We start from the raw sequence: 15,232 nt of genomic DNA, 5'->3' as shown, positions 1-15,232 counted from the left end.
CCTTCTGCGGGGAGAAGATGCCCGACTGTCACGTTTAACAACAGTTGCTCTCTGCCTGGCTGGATATGGAACTGAGCCAGCTCCATCCCACCGGCTCCTGCCTCTGGTTCCAACATGAATGTGGTACGACCTCCTTGTCTGGGCCATGTGGTGCAGGTTTATACCAACACAGAGGGACTCCGCAAGCAGATATTCACAATTGATGAGCACAAAGTGATTGTTTGTTAGGCACACAGCAGACACCCAGGACTAACGTGCTGCTAGGCCAAGCGCTGATACGCCCTGCAGCAGCCCGTCACGAGCCTTTGGGGAGCAGCTGTCCTGGACGAGGCGGAGAAGAGGCATCTGCTGCTGATGACTCAGTTTTTTCTTATGGTTTAAGGATGTCAGTGGACTTCCCTGTGAATCTCTGAGCTGTGGACTATTTCCATCGTGATTATCATGCTTGCCTGTGGTTTTTACTCATCTTTCTCACGGCTTTAGCTCAAGCACTTCCTCACAGCTCCCTCAAGCAGACAGAGCCCAGGTCAGGCCACAGCATGAAGCCCGACTGGGCACCGAGTTACGGGGAGACAAACTCCTCCATGGGTCAGTGCCACGTCTTTCCTAAGGGATCATCTGGCAGCAAGAGCCAGCAGACACTTGCCCGCGGTCCGACTATCGCGACAGCTGTCGCGACAGGAGCAGGAGTGGGTGTCGCCCGTGGGTGCCAACAGCAGCTGCCTCACTCCACGTCCCCGGAACAGCAGCTTTGACGGTCAGCCTCCCGCTCTCCACCCTCGTGCTCGTGCTCTGGTGCCAAGGGAACACCTGGAGGGTGCTGCCCCCAGTCAGAGATGGGCACGGACTGCTACATTGGGCCTGTTTTTGTCGTATTTTACAGATATACGTCATTTCAGGCGTTTTGTGGAATTTTATGGCAATACAGGCATATAGAGAGATTTTATTACAGCCCAGCCTGGCTTTAGCGCAGCCGGATAAAAGCCAGGAGGCTTGTCCCAGGTGAACCCCGGCGGTGGAGCGCCGCCTCAGCGGGAAGCCCTCAGTGTAACCTGGAGGAGTTGCCGCCCGCCCCGCCCGCCACGGCCGGGCGGCTCGCCGTCAACCAGAGAATCAACCCGAGAGTCACCCCACCTGCGCCCGCCTCCCCGCCGTCCCGGCCCACCCCTTGCCGCGACAGGCACCGCCCCGGCGGGGGCGGGTCCTGTCGTGGCGCGGCGTTCGGAGCGGGCGGGCTCGGTGGGCGCCATGCGGAGCCGCGCGGAGGTGGACGCCACGCTGCAGACGGCCAAGCTGAATGCGGCGGAGCTGCTGCCGGCCGTGCATTGCCTCAGCTTCGGCCCGCAGGCCGGCGCCGGCGAGTGCTGCCTGCTGCAGCTGGAACCGGGCCTGTGCGCCGAGCTGGAGGCGGGGCGCAGGTGCGGGCGGGCTGGGGCGGCCCCTGGAGGGGAGGCGAGGCGAGGCGTGGCGCGGACGGCGGCGACCCCGCCATGTCGCCGTTTGGGGCCTAGAAGCTGTGGTGGCCGGGGCGGCGACCTGAAGCGGGCTGAGGAAGCAGAGCAGGCCCGCTCCGTGGCAGGAGGCCGGAGTTTTCCCTTACAGCTCGCCCCGCCGTGCGCGGGAAAGATGGAGCAGCGGCGCGGGATGGAGATGGCGCAGGGCTGCTCATCCGCGGGCTGCCTCCTGTCAGGCCCGCGCTAGCCCATCTGGAGTATTAAGTAGTTGCCGTGGCTCTTAAACGTGACTTTTTCCAGGTTTTTAGTCTTCTAGTACGGTTTGCATGAAAATGTAGCTGTCCCTTAAACCTGGCTCGGTTACGCTGGAAACTACCAACACCTGCAAGAAGTTTTTTTTTCTTTTTTGCATGTGGAAGAATTGCTTCCAAGGAGACTTCTAGCCAAGAGTTCTTCTAGCCAACTCTGCGAAGTTTCTCATCAGGCATATGGGTGCCTAAAAATTTGGGGTTAGGAAAGGAGATTATATCTTTGAAAGGGTCCCAGTGACTTTGGGATTTTCATACTGGAACTCTTGAGGACTGGTGGGTGGCAGGGTGCCTACAGGTTAGGCAAACAGGACAGCGAAAGAGGTACAGGATTAGAGTAGGCAGTTGGTAGGACAGTTATGTGACATCTAACTCTGGACCAAGAACAGATTCGAGACAAGTTTTTGATAGTGTTTTAAAAATTCCTCCTTTGCTGCGATGCCAGTGATGTAACATAAGAAAAATGTTTAAAATGGTGCAATATTACAACTCTCTCTAAAGAAAAATAGTTGTCAGAGATGCACGTTAGTAAGCCTGTTCATACTCGGTGCAATATTGATAAAGTGTCAGTGGTTAGAGGCCTGAATCACACTGAGGACCACTTGAGGCACAGCTGAGCTTTGTTCATGCATGCAAGGTTTTGGAAGCAAGAGGAGCAGTTTCATTAAATTGAGTCTGAGCGCTTAATTTAGTGTAGCCTGGGAGGAACTGAATGTTCCCCTGTTGTGGTCCTGCTTTGGTGTTATCATGTCCTCACTAAGAACCTGTATTTCTTCAAGTATGCGAGCTGAAGAGAGGGGTTTGCATTGATCGTTTGTCCTGAAATGCTGTAGACTTTCTTTCCTGCTTGGAACTACTTGCAAGAAAGCGTGTGTGTTTTTGAGAAGGAATTATCTGAAGGGTGCTGCACAATAGACAGAATTTCTGATTGCTTTCTTGTTTCAAAAGAGGCCAGTTTCAGTCACCATTAAAAAACAACTCTAGTTGTAATCTCATTTTTGAGATTAATGAACTAGTTCAGGCTTTAAGCATCACTTAATCAGTGTTTCAGGGGCGATTGTGTGACTAGGCAGGTGAGGTAGTTCCACTGTGATCTGCATAAAAACCTTTAATGCCGGTCTTTCAGAATGGGAAAGCTCAAAAATGAGAGGAAAAAGCATAGTGTTAGATATTTTAGATTAATTGGCAATTACATCTTTGCATTTTGTTATACTGTGACTGCTGCTACCAAATAGAACTGCAGTTTATAACTTCTTTACTAATGAATAAATGTGAAAAAAAAATCAGACAAGTTCAATAGGTGTTCATCCTGAAATACAGGTAAAAATATGTCTTTATTTTGTGCTATTTTTTCCCAGCCTAGTAATCCGTGGTGAAAAGGATGAACAAGCAGTGTTGTGCAGCAAAGATAAAACTTACGACATGAAAATAGCAGATACCTCAAATATGCTGCTGTTTATTCCTGATTGCAAAACTCCAGAACAGTTGAATGCAGATCAAGAATCTTGTAATATTATTCATTCGCAGGTATGTCTTTCTGGGTTTTTGTTTGCTTTAATTCTCTACTTTCTTATTCTCTATAATTTCTTGTATTTTATCCAAGATGCATATGTGAAACTTGGCTGGGATTCAGTTGCCTAAACATAGACTTCTAGTGCCATTTTAGATGCCTTGTGGTATTGGTCTAGCTATGAGCTCCCGCTGCAGAAGGACATGAGTCTCCTGTAGGTTCTTTGTGTATTGAAGGAGAAATGGTTGGGTCAGGAGTCATGAACTTGGAGCCTCTTCTGCCTCTGTCATTCTGTACCCGCTTCTGTTGGTTTGGTAAAGAGCAGAATCAATGCTGGAAGGCCTCAATGCTCTGTCCTCTGCAAAGAATCTTCTAGGAAGTCCAAGCTGTACCCTATGAAACACCTTCAGAGTAATCCTGAGGCAAAGTTTTATTAGATTGGTGTTGTTGAATTGAGCTTCTTGTTGCACGCTTTAAATTTATGTGTCGAATCAGAGTAAGGCACAGAGATGTCTTGTTGTGCGCAAGTGTAGCTTGCTGTCTCGTTAATGTCTCTTTTACTTGAGCTTAGTGATACGATGATTCGTTAAGGTGTAAAGAGACTATGAAGTGGATCCCAAGCATGGGAAGAAGTGGAGAAGATGGAGACAGGAAGAGTTTTATACAAGTAATATAACAATATTAAGAGGAAAAGAAATGTCGATGGGGATTGTGCAGGAATACATCCCATGATGATATTCTGTTACTTGCATGTAGAGATGAGTTGTTCCCTTTGTCATATGCACTGTGAACATATTTTATCAACCAACGGTGAATTTTTATTCTTCCCTGCCTGTGGTAATGTTCTTTTTATTGAAAATATTAGAATGATTGTTTCATCTTTAAAGTAATTACTCTATTAATAAATTCTTGTTCTAAGTGACTGATTAACGCTGCTGATAATTTTTGGTAAGCTTCTTTGAATCCAAGTGGTAGATTAAAATGTTTTAAGAGTCGCTTTTTTCTTGTAGATTGCTGGCTTCTCCAATAACTATTGGGAATTAAGGAGATGTCGACCGAAACTGAAGAAACTGAGGAAGCTTTTAATGGAAGATCCATATGAAGGGCCAGATAGTCAGAAAGACCAGAGTTTGACATTTCCGAAGGTAAATCAGCTACGTAAATTACTTTCTTGTGATTGGTAATGGGCAAATTAAAGTGAAGATACGTTTTCACTAGAAAAATACATTTACACCCTGTTTCTCAGTGCTGCTTTGGGTTAATTCTTTAAGCCTGCTATTCTAAACAAGTTGGTAATTATTCAGACTGTTTCATGTATCGGCCTACTGGAGAACGACTAGGTACATCTGATAAATATAGATGAATCTTAGCTATGCTACTGATGGAACTTTAGTCTGAAAGCTCTCCCTGGGAAAGCTCTCTTTCTTATGACACTAATTCTCACTGGAATTCCAAACAATATGTGTGTAGTAAAAATTTTTGCTATGTTGTTTGGTTACACGTAATATTTATTGGATGCTGGCAACAAATAAGCCATCTTTAATCTGTTTGAAAATAGATTACTATGTGTTGGTGGCTTGCTGTAGACTTGTCACAGTTTTCAGTTTTTAGTACTGTGTAATACCCAGAGAACTACAGGAAAGGAACCATAAGGAGCTATAGCACTATAAGGAATTTCTGTAATGAAGCCTGATGCGTAGTGATGTGATTTAGCAAATGACAGGAAAACTTAAAAACAGGCTAGTAGACAGCTTGCTCAAGATGCACCAAATTAAAATCCTGGATTTTACAGTGAGATGGCAAGGCATATTCAAATGGTTGAATGTATCTGAGTTAACGTATTTAGTATGTTCCTTATCCTTATCTGGAAATTGCTGATATGGGCATGATGCAAGTCAGCCCATTCTGTTTTATGTTTGCAAGGGTGACACAGCTGATAGAAGCATCATAGTTCAGAGCAGTTATTGCTTAAAAAAGCTGTTAGAGTGCTAGCCAGGCCTCTGAGGGACAACAAACACCAAGGACTCCTGTGCAGGGTCTTATCTGAATGGCAGCATCCAACTTGCAAACACACGTGCGTACTGATCTGGGGATATGTTTGCTCTGAATTGCTTGCAGTGTTTTTTAAAGTACTGTACGATATGGTCATCCCTTGCTGAAATACTGATGTGAGTTCAGTGTTGCTTCGCCTGGTGATGCTGTCTAATAGGAATGGCAGAGGAGAGTTTTCTGTACTTATTAAATGCTTTTTTAACATGTGGATGTTCCAAACTTAGTGTTGGTTCGTTCCATTTGTGTTCCTATAGTCTAATAGAACCCAAGTACTTAATCCATTTTTTTTTTCTTTTCTGATAGAAAATACACTTACATTATAATCAACAAAACTCTAATATTAGAGTTGATTAAAAAGGCTGTAAGGTGAATAAAGGAATGGATGAAGCCCTGTGGATTTAAGTCTAGTGTTCCCTCCCTTTACTTCACTCCTCATGACACCTTCTGTTCTTCCCATGTCTCCTAAATTTTTACCACAGCATCCACATCACCCTTCTATCTCACCAAGTAACTGTTCTGCAAGAAGCTGTATGTACAGTGGCTGGATCTGTGCTACATGTCTGCTCGTTGTTTAGCAGACACCAAAACACAACACATAACTGTTGAGGTCATGCTGCAGGAGGTTTTCCCTCAGTGGAGGTACTAAGTTGGAGTTCTGACTTATCCGAAAGTGATAAGTGATTTTTGTTTTGCCTTTTCGTTGAATCTCATAGATCAAAATATGTGATTTGGGAAGGACAGAACACATTCACTTTTCATTCTTGCTGTGATACTTGACTTACGATGCCTCCCTGTGCTGGTTTGGCATCGTGGGAATACAGGTATATTACTTATGCATGGCACAAAGACTTCCCTGTAATTAGACTGGCTTTTACATTGAATAACCCTTTGAGAAAATGTTGTAAGTTACAGAAAAAGTTTCAGAGAGTGTGGTAAACCTTAGAAAATTTAGAGTCTGGGGAAAAAAGGTATCAATCTTTGTTTCTTCAAAGTCTTTCTTTCATTACATCTTATAATGCATTTAGCATTAGCACGCTTGCTTGAAGCAAAGGAGCAGTAAGGATAACCCCTGGTTTATTTCCTTCTTTTTTTCCCTTGTTGCAGTATACAACAGAAGATTTGTTAAGTCTGATTCAAGCAAGCGAAGAAGAAATACTGCACCAATTGCAGATTATAAATGCCTGCAAAATTGAAGGTATTCATCTCTAAAGAATATTATTGCCTATGAGGAAATAACCTAGCTTTTTTATTTTCCCCAAGATATCTGCGTCTTCTTTTTCTGAGGCCCATTCCACATCGTCGTTACTTCAAAGTGCAAGTTACTTCAAAATTCTAAGATCTGGTTCCATATTTCCTATATCCTCTGCTTCTATGAAGCTGATCAAAAAGATAAAACCAAGCAGGCATCAACCAGTCTGACACTTTTCAGGGTGATTACTTCTTTGCTTCTACAAACGCTGACATCAGAGTATCCCACCCATAGCATGGATGTATTTTGGCTGGTTGCCCTCTTAGTGGATGAGTGGATACTGGTTTCTGTACTTCTAGAGGCAAAAATAGCTGATCCTTATGTAACCTCAGCCTTTTCATAGTCCTTTCTTCCTCCCAGACTGAGTTTATCTCAGAAGTCATCCTATGATGTGAGGCAGGCTGGAGTGTCTCACCTTGGGACAGGTCCTACTCATCCTTTACTTGGCCAAGTCCAAACCGTCACCTGGACGCCAGGTGACAGTAGTCCTGGAGTCATAGAATAATGTAGGGCAGAACTGAGCTCTGGAGGTTATCAGATCCAAACTCCTGCTTTAGAGCAGGGCGAACTTGGAGCTGGCTGCTCAGGGCCTCAGCTGGTCGAGTTCTGAGCATTTCCAAGGATGGAGATTGTACAACGTCTTTCCAGGCTGTTCCAGTATTTGACTGTCTGCAAGGAGAAAAAAATTCTAATACCCAGCTGGGACTTCCCTTGTTGCAACTTGTACTTGTTGCCTCCTGTGCCACCAGTGAGCACCACTGGGAAGACTTCTGATCCATCTTCTCTATACTATCCCATTAGGTAGGTGAGGACAATCTCACAGATGACTTTCCTTGTCACTTACAGCTGCACAGCACCATTGTATAAGTTCTGTGCTTTGTCATATCTGGATTTCTGTGAGCATGGCTGGACCTGAACTGCCACTTTGCAGGGCCAGTGCAGCCAGTTCTGTTCATGCAGTTCTGTGTCTGAATTATTATTTTTTCCAGGTCCGATTCACCGTGGGGTAGGATTTGTAGTGTCTTTGTGTCCGTGGCAGCTAATCTACATAAACAGTTGTGAATAATTGAGATGATTTAGTGTCTTTCTCCTTTGCGTTTGCTCGTACTATTCTGTTCTTTTCCTCAGCTTTAATCCTGAAAAGGACAGAATGCTGTTGCTCTGCTTTGTAAAGCTGTTATCTAAATATCCAGACTTCTGTAGTGTGTCTTCAGGGGAGTAGAACTAAGGTGTTAATGTTTTCCTTCTAACACTGTTTTGTGATTTTTCTATTTGGCAGGATTTTGGAGAATTCTAGAATTTGACTATGAGACGAAGCTCTTGAATCACGTGACTCAGCTAATAGACTCAGAGTCCTGGTCTTTAAGCAAGGTTCCTTTACGTACCTGCCTGGAGGAACTTGGACCTCTAGAGCCCACGTAAGCAATTACTTTTAATCATTATCAACTACTGCTAATTGCAATCTTTATTAATTATTTATTAGAATTATAGTCTTGAAACTCTACGTTCCAGGTACCATTGTGTTAATGATATATTTTTCTTTGGCTCTAAAATGTACAAGTGCGTTAGTAGTTTTGACAGACAGGTTAGTAAATGATTTTATTGTCTCCTGGTAATAATTCCATTGATTCAATGGTAGAAACATTACTGCTGAAGTGTAAATGATGGAAGTAGCAGGTACATAAGCCATAAATTGCTGACCATCTTGAAATACTCGTTCTGAACCTACTGAAAATGTTTAGCTTACTTCTTGTGTAGTGTCTGAGATGCTGGTCTATTTTCTTGTATAATACTGAATTCACATGTTAGAGTTGAGTTTATTGTACTGCCCTTTAGAATTATCAACTAATTTAAGATTACTATTCAAACAAAGTCTTAAGTTTACAATATGTAGCATTTTGCATTTATTTGGCTTTAGGCTCAAAAAGAAATCTTGCTGTAGTGTTAGTGTCTGCAGTTAGGTTGTAGTTTTATGCCAGGGGTCTAGAAAAATGCCTGCTATTCACTAAGGGATAATTAACTGCCAAATTTGTGACTTGTGTCACTTCTTATTGGAAAGAAGTGACATGGCAAGAGTCTCTTTTCCTGATTCTCCTTATGCCTTTTAGTCTTTGCTTGTTTTAACTAGGAAGTGGAAGAGACTTTTGGTGATGACATGCTGAATTAACTCCCATCTGTCCTTTTTGTCCCCTTTTGTCCTCTTAACTTCTATCAATCTGTTCGTTTCAGCCATGAAGACGTGTCCCATACTGTATTACTCTTGATTTTCTACTTTACATGTTCCTTCATCATCTTCTTGGTAACTTTGTCTGTGATGTCCTAATGAACAGTTTTAAACCTTGATTTCTGTGTGTTTTTTTTGTTTTTCAGAGAGATGATAGAACATATTCTTTTAAGCTATGGAAGGAAATACATTGATGATGGTAAGTTTGGGAAAGCACGCATATTTTAATTTTGCATATAGGAAATAGTTATTCATGAGTAAAAGCAGTTTTTGTGAGGATGGCCCAAACAAACAAATTTGCTACAATGCCAGTAAAAGGAGGTAGCAAACAGTGAGCTAAAAATCAGTAAAATTTTAGAGAAAGTTTCAAAAGTTTCACCGGAAAAAGTAATGTTACGATGTATGTAATGTTACAAGGCACTAGGGAAAAATAAGGAACTATCAGAGGTAGCTGAAGTGCTTTATTAGATGTCTACAAGCCATAATTTTGTGACTAAAGACAGATCACTTGTAAAATTTAGATGGAATCTCTTTTTAGAAACCCTGGAAGTCGGATATCATGTGTTAAAGCAATTAATTGTGCTCTTGTGAATAATCAGTGACGTGTAGATCTCTGTGAATTCAGCCTGCCTGAAGTAGACGTCTGCCTTTGTTCCCCTGAACTGCACCGCAAGATCCATTGATTGTATTGATTAAATCTCCATTGCTCATCTCACATACAGACATAATATTTCAGTGCCCTAATCCAATATGAATTCTTTCCCACAGTTGTTTTCATCTCACCTTTGGCTGAAGTAGCAGTTGCACTCAACCTTAAAGGACACAGTAAAGTAGTTGGACTGACACAGATTATTTTCTTAGCATGTTTAGGCAGGTTGCACAAGGAACAAGTTTGAATTGCAGGAAGTCCAGAGGGCTGAAAATGTGGAAGGAAGTGTTTATGCCTAAAATTCAGAGGATTTTAGCCAAATCAGTGTGACAGAAAATAAATTCTCGTTATTCCCTTCACCATCTCATAAGGATGACTATGGAAGTGAAAGTTGTGTTTAATTGTTAAACTGCAGACAACACTTTGAAAAACAAGCCATTCAGAAATAGGAATGAATAGTGTTACTGTGAAAGGGGAAAAGATGGGAGGCAAGTACATTTATTGATATGAATGAATACTGTAGCTCAGACAGTGCTGCACACACACATATTATTCTGTTTAATTTGTTCTTGAGAATGAGAAGAAACCATCATTTATCCAAAGTAATACCAAGTTAGGTTACTCCCTGAGGAAAAGAAAAAAAAGGATACTTGATTTGTAGAAGACTGTAGAACAGAGCAGAAATACAAGGTTGTTCTCTGTTCTTTTATCAAAAAGTAAAACCCAAGATATAATGTGGGTTGTTTTTTTTCTCAACAGGGGAGGTTTACTTTGAAATGCATGAGGATAAAATATGCAGAGCTATAGCACAAATGCTTTTGCAAAATGCTGTTAAATTCAATCTGTCAGAGTTTCAAGAAGTCTGGCAACAAAGTGTCCCTGAAGGGATGACAACGCGGCTTGATCAGCTTCAGGTAAAAACACAAAGTGTGAATTCTTTCATGAGTAGATTGTTGACGGACTTGTATCACATATAGATTTTATCAATTAATGGGTATCGATTGTGTTATTTCTGTCAGCTTTTGAGTTGAAGTGTTGCTTAAGACATCCTCTGAGCATCAGTAGTCTGGAATCATGGCAATCCAGATTTCTGGCAGTCTGGCATGTTTCACTGCTTGAAGAAAAGTTGCAGCTGTACAGTTAATGCTTGTAACTAGAACAGGCGCTGAAGCTATTGCCGAGCAGGCTGTAGTGACAGGCAGTAGAGTAGCAAGCACTATGAAAATCCTTTTGCTCAAAGGAGGCAGAGAGATGTTGGAACTCAATGGATTTCCCCCTCCGTTCTTGTCATAAAGAAAATGATAAATACTGCCTGTAAAACAGCACCTTTATGATATACTTTTTCACTTCGCCTCTAGCAGTGCAGTTTTAGAAGGCTTTGGGGGAGCAAAGGGCAACTGGTAAGGATTATTGCCAGAAAGAAGAAAATTTAATTCTTTTGTCTTTACTTAACGTTTTCTCTCTGATGCTGATCTACAGGGCTTGGCTCTTGTGGATAAAAGCTCAAGACCAGAGACCATCTTTCTGCTGAAAGTAGAAGACTTACCTGAAGACAATCAGGAAAGATTCAACAGCTTATTCAGCATACGGGAAAAGTGGACAGAAGTGGATATCACCCCTTATATACAGTAAGGATATTTTTTGTTTTATTAAAATATAAGCAGTGTTATATTTTTCCCTTTTTGCGTAGCTGGCTTCTTATCAGCTATGATTGCCTCAAATACTGTAGTTTCCATTTCAAATGAATACAGCTTCTATATGAATAGAATCCCCACCCCTGAGAACTGTAGCTATATTCATTGGATTTAAACTTGCGGAAAAAGCTGATCCTACTAAATTTAAATGGGTGATAACTCTGTCTTATTTGATTGAGGTAGATTTAACTCAAAGGCTAGACCTTCTGACATTTATAGTCAGTCTCCATATTTACAACACAAGAACTGTAGAGCAATAGTGCTTCCTGTACTGCATCCTTGGGTTTTTTGGTGGTTAACACTTACACCGCAGTGCTGTGTGGGAGGCCCAGCCAGGATACACATGAGCAGGTGTAGATGGTAACCCAGAAGTAACTGCATCAAACCTGTATGAGTGTCTCTAAATTTACTGTAATATTATTAAGTAGTTGTCCTGGTTTCGCTGGGATAGAATCACAGAATTGGTTTTCTGTTCAGAAATGCCGTGTTTCTAAAGTAATGACGTAAGTTTCTAAAGTAATTTTTAAGACGGCTGCAGCACACGATTCGGTGAAAACAAAAGTTGATAAGACACTTTGTTTTAATTCGTAGCCAGCGGTGCGCTGCAGGTATCCATAGTGATCAAGGTCTTTCTAACTTGTTTTTTGCTAACGACCCAGACGTCCGAGAACCTGGGGGGAGCGTGGCCAGGGTGACTGACACCTAAATTGGCAAATGGGTATTCTGTACCATGTAGCGTTATGCTCACTGTAAACTGGAAAGTTTGTTGGGAATAGGCACTCTTTCTCAATGGTCACTGTCCCTGGAAGGTCTGGCCCATCATTCTGCTCCCAAGGCCAATTTTCTTTCTCTACTGGGATTGCAGTTTTGGGATTTTCCTGCTCTGGTATTGCTAGCCAGGAATGGGCTGGACATTGGTCAAGGGATGGTGAAAAACTGCACCGTACATCACTTGTCCATATATATTTACTATCATTATTATTTTTCATTTTATTTTGTTTCAATTATTAAGTAGTTCTTATCTCAACCCATGGGTTGTCTTTCCTTTTCCCGATTCCCATTCTTGAGTGGGGAGGGGTCATTGGATAATAGAACAGCTGGATAGTGTTTAGCTGTGGATACAGGCTAAACGTAGACAGTAGTTTGAAGCTGACTGTTTTGCTAGATTGATAACCTTTTAGAGAACAGCAATAATAAAAAACAACCAGCCCCCCTAAACCCCAAAATCCTTGTTTTAGAAGTAAATCAGAGTCATTTAGGTCAGAAAAGACCTTAAAGACTATAAAGTCCGACCATTAACCTAACACTGCCAAGTCCACCACTAAACCATGTCCTCAAGCACCACATCTACATGTCTTTTAAATACCTCCAGGGATGGTGACTGAGCAGCCTGTTCCAATGCTTGACAACCCTTTACGTGAAAAAACTTTTCCTGATATCCAATCTAAACCTCCACTTGTGCAACTTGTGGCCATTTCCTCTCATGCTATATAATAATGTATAAAATAATGTGATTTTGCCTGTTGCTTAAATGTCAAGCCGTGTTCTAAACTTTAGGTAATTTAAAGTATTATGTGACAGTTACAGTAGTTTGTTGGGATTTTTTTCTCCCAATACTCTAATCCAGTTTATTGGTATATTTACAAATATTTCACGGATTAATTTTGTACAAGAATATCTCTAATGCTGATGTCATCTGCTTTATTTCCTCTGTAGAGACTTATGTGCCGAGAAGCAGACAGTCGGTGCTCTTCTGACAAAATACGCTCGCTCCTCAATGCAGAATGGCGTTAAAGTTTATAATTCTAGAAGACCCATCTCATAACGAGTGTTGTTTTAAGAACGGAGAATACTGAATGGAGTAATGCTGAATGTTGCTGCTTCCTGCCTTCTGGGGAAAGGAGTCATCAACTGATACTATACATTGGTTTTGAGTTTGAGCAACTAAGCTTCTTGAACGAATTTTGTTTTCTGCTTAGCTAAGTAGAATGTGAGGGCACTTGCCTCTTCTAAGAAACCATAGTGCCAGCAGCCCATGCCCACCTTCCTGTGCCCGTTTTCCTTTGTGTCTGTAGTTACACCAGGAGTTAAGCTACTTCTTGAATACGCTTTAGCTGTCTAACCATAAACTGAAACATGAAAACTGACATGAAAAATTAAAACCTGCTTGATAATAATCGAATCAATTGAATTGATTTCAACAGCGAAATGGAACGCTTCGTCTTTTGCCCATTAGCAAGTATTTATAATGATTAAGATTTTGTTGCAGTGTTGACATTTTGAATACTGCAGACCTTGACAAGCTCCTGAACAAATTATTCCTGACTGAGACTGCGCTAGTCTTAATTTTGGAAGGAGGTTCTCTTAATGGTCATGTCTGTGGATAGCATCGGCACAAGCTCGTGACACTCAACACTTGGCAGAATTGCCTTTTAAATATTACAAAAAACCAAATTGCAATCAAGTGTGAAGGTAGGAGAGAATAGTTGGACATTGTGTTATGAACTGCCTATAAACTGCCATTAGAATGTAACTGAGATAAAATTAATGTTTTACAGAAGATTTTTACCTTTGCTTTTTAAAGAGAACTTAAAAAACTTTGTAATATGATTTATATATTTATTTTTTTTTTAGAACTTTGTTATGGTAAATAACTGCACATAGAATTTGTGCCTTGAAATCTTAGGGTGGAATATTATTCTGTGTAGAACAATGAAACAAGATTATTTTCTTAATGATATTTTCATAAAGTGGAGTGCCTGAAATTGAAATTTTGTAATCATTGAAAAAGATTGTGCTCATATCAGTGAACCAGAGTTTAATATTAGATATTTTTCAGATTATTTTTTTTTAACCTGAACAGTCGTAGGCTTTTATATAAAAGGCATTTGCTGCATCTAATTGCTAGCGTGCCACATGTAGGGTGAGCGGGGAGAGGAAAGAAACTATATATCAAATGTAACTCTTAAAATGGATGTCTGCATCCCTGGAATTTTGTTATGGATAAAAGCTGAATAAAACCTACTTCCTGAGCCCTGCTTAGTCTTCCCCACTGATGCAAGATCAATTCCCTGTGCTCCGCGTTCCTGAAATGTACGAGTGTGGTGTCTGACCCAGTTGTGTAGAGACTCAGCTGGCTCATAGAGGCTCTCTGCCGGGAAGAATTGCCTTGTTCGCTGTCTGGTTTCAACAGCTGTGGTCCTTTTAATAGCACCAGAAGGCTCCCTCTCGGAGAAATCAACAGTAATATGTGAAAGCCTTGGGAATAACTTCCGTTGCATCACATAAGGTTCCTTATTTGAAGGACACAAGAGAATTAACAGTCTTGTAGTCTGTGATACAACAGGGTATATTTACATTGGGTTTTGTTTGTGAAACAGGTAAGATTTTAAGCATTATGTGAGTAGAGCTGTATCAGAATTCCAAGGTAATGATTCAGGTTTGTCTAAATTATTTTCCATGTGTAATCATTCTACATGTTCGCAGTGCTTCTGCTGTGTTTTGTCACACATTCAAAATGAGATGCTGCTTTCTAAATTTCAAGAATTGCTGATGGTGAAAGGGCTAACTCCATCCACTGCTTTGATGCAAGCATTTATTTTAACGTAAAATAGATGACTCAAAACTTGCTTGTAATAGAACAAATCTTGGTTTTGAAGAAACTTCGTATTGTGTCCTCCCGATACTGTAATAAAGACACTCCCGGGCACACTCGGGGTGGGAGGGATGAGGTCAGGGGACCCAGTTCATTTGGTGGCTGTGCCACGTTTCCAGCAGCGTTGTTACTGTCTTTAATCCTTTTTCGATTCAGAAGAGAAGACTGATCATAGAATCATAGAATCGTTAGGGCTGGAAGGGACCTTCAAAGGTCATCTAGTCCAACCCCCCTGCAAGGAACAGGGATATCTCCAACTAGATCAGGTTGCTCAGGGCCTCATCCAACCGGGCCTTGAACGTCTCCAGGGATGGAGCATCCACCACCTCTCTGGGCAACCTGTTCCAGTGTTCTACAACTCTCATGGCAAAAAATTTTTTCCTAATATCCAACCTGAATCTAACTCCGTCTATTTTAAAATCATTACCCCTTGTCCT

General features: G+C 41.6%; 1 protein-coding gene across 1 annotated transcript; it reads left to right on the top strand.

Moving 5' to 3' along the window:
- Window positions 1-1,215: 1,215 nt before the first annotated feature.
- Window positions 1,216-13,544, top strand: DSCC1 (DNA replication and sister chromatid cohesion 1). Its single transcript, XM_086609542.1, has 9 exons — window positions 1,216-1,418; window positions 3,121-3,289; window positions 4,283-4,417; window positions 6,429-6,519; window positions 7,853-7,991; window positions 8,944-8,996; window positions 10,206-10,360; window positions 10,926-11,074; window positions 12,857-13,544. The coding sequence occupies exons 1-9, from the start codon at window positions 1,249-1,251 to the stop codon at window positions 12,963-12,965; spliced, it is 1,170 nt and encodes a 389-aa protein (XP_086465668.1). The 5' UTR covers window positions 1,216-1,248; the 3' UTR covers window positions 12,966-13,544.
- The last annotated feature ends 1,688 nt before the right edge of the window (window positions 13,545-15,232 follow it).

Source organism: Tauraco erythrolophus, chromosome 3 (genome assembly GCF_009769465.1).
Source record: "Tauraco erythrolophus isolate bTauEry1 chromosome 3, bTauEry1.pri, whole genome shotgun sequence".
Lineage (NCBI taxonomy): Eukaryota > Metazoa > Chordata > Aves > Musophagiformes > Musophagidae > Tauraco > Tauraco erythrolophus.
Note: the sequence above shows the minus strand (reverse complement) of the source record. Positions and strands in the feature narration are given on the sequence as shown.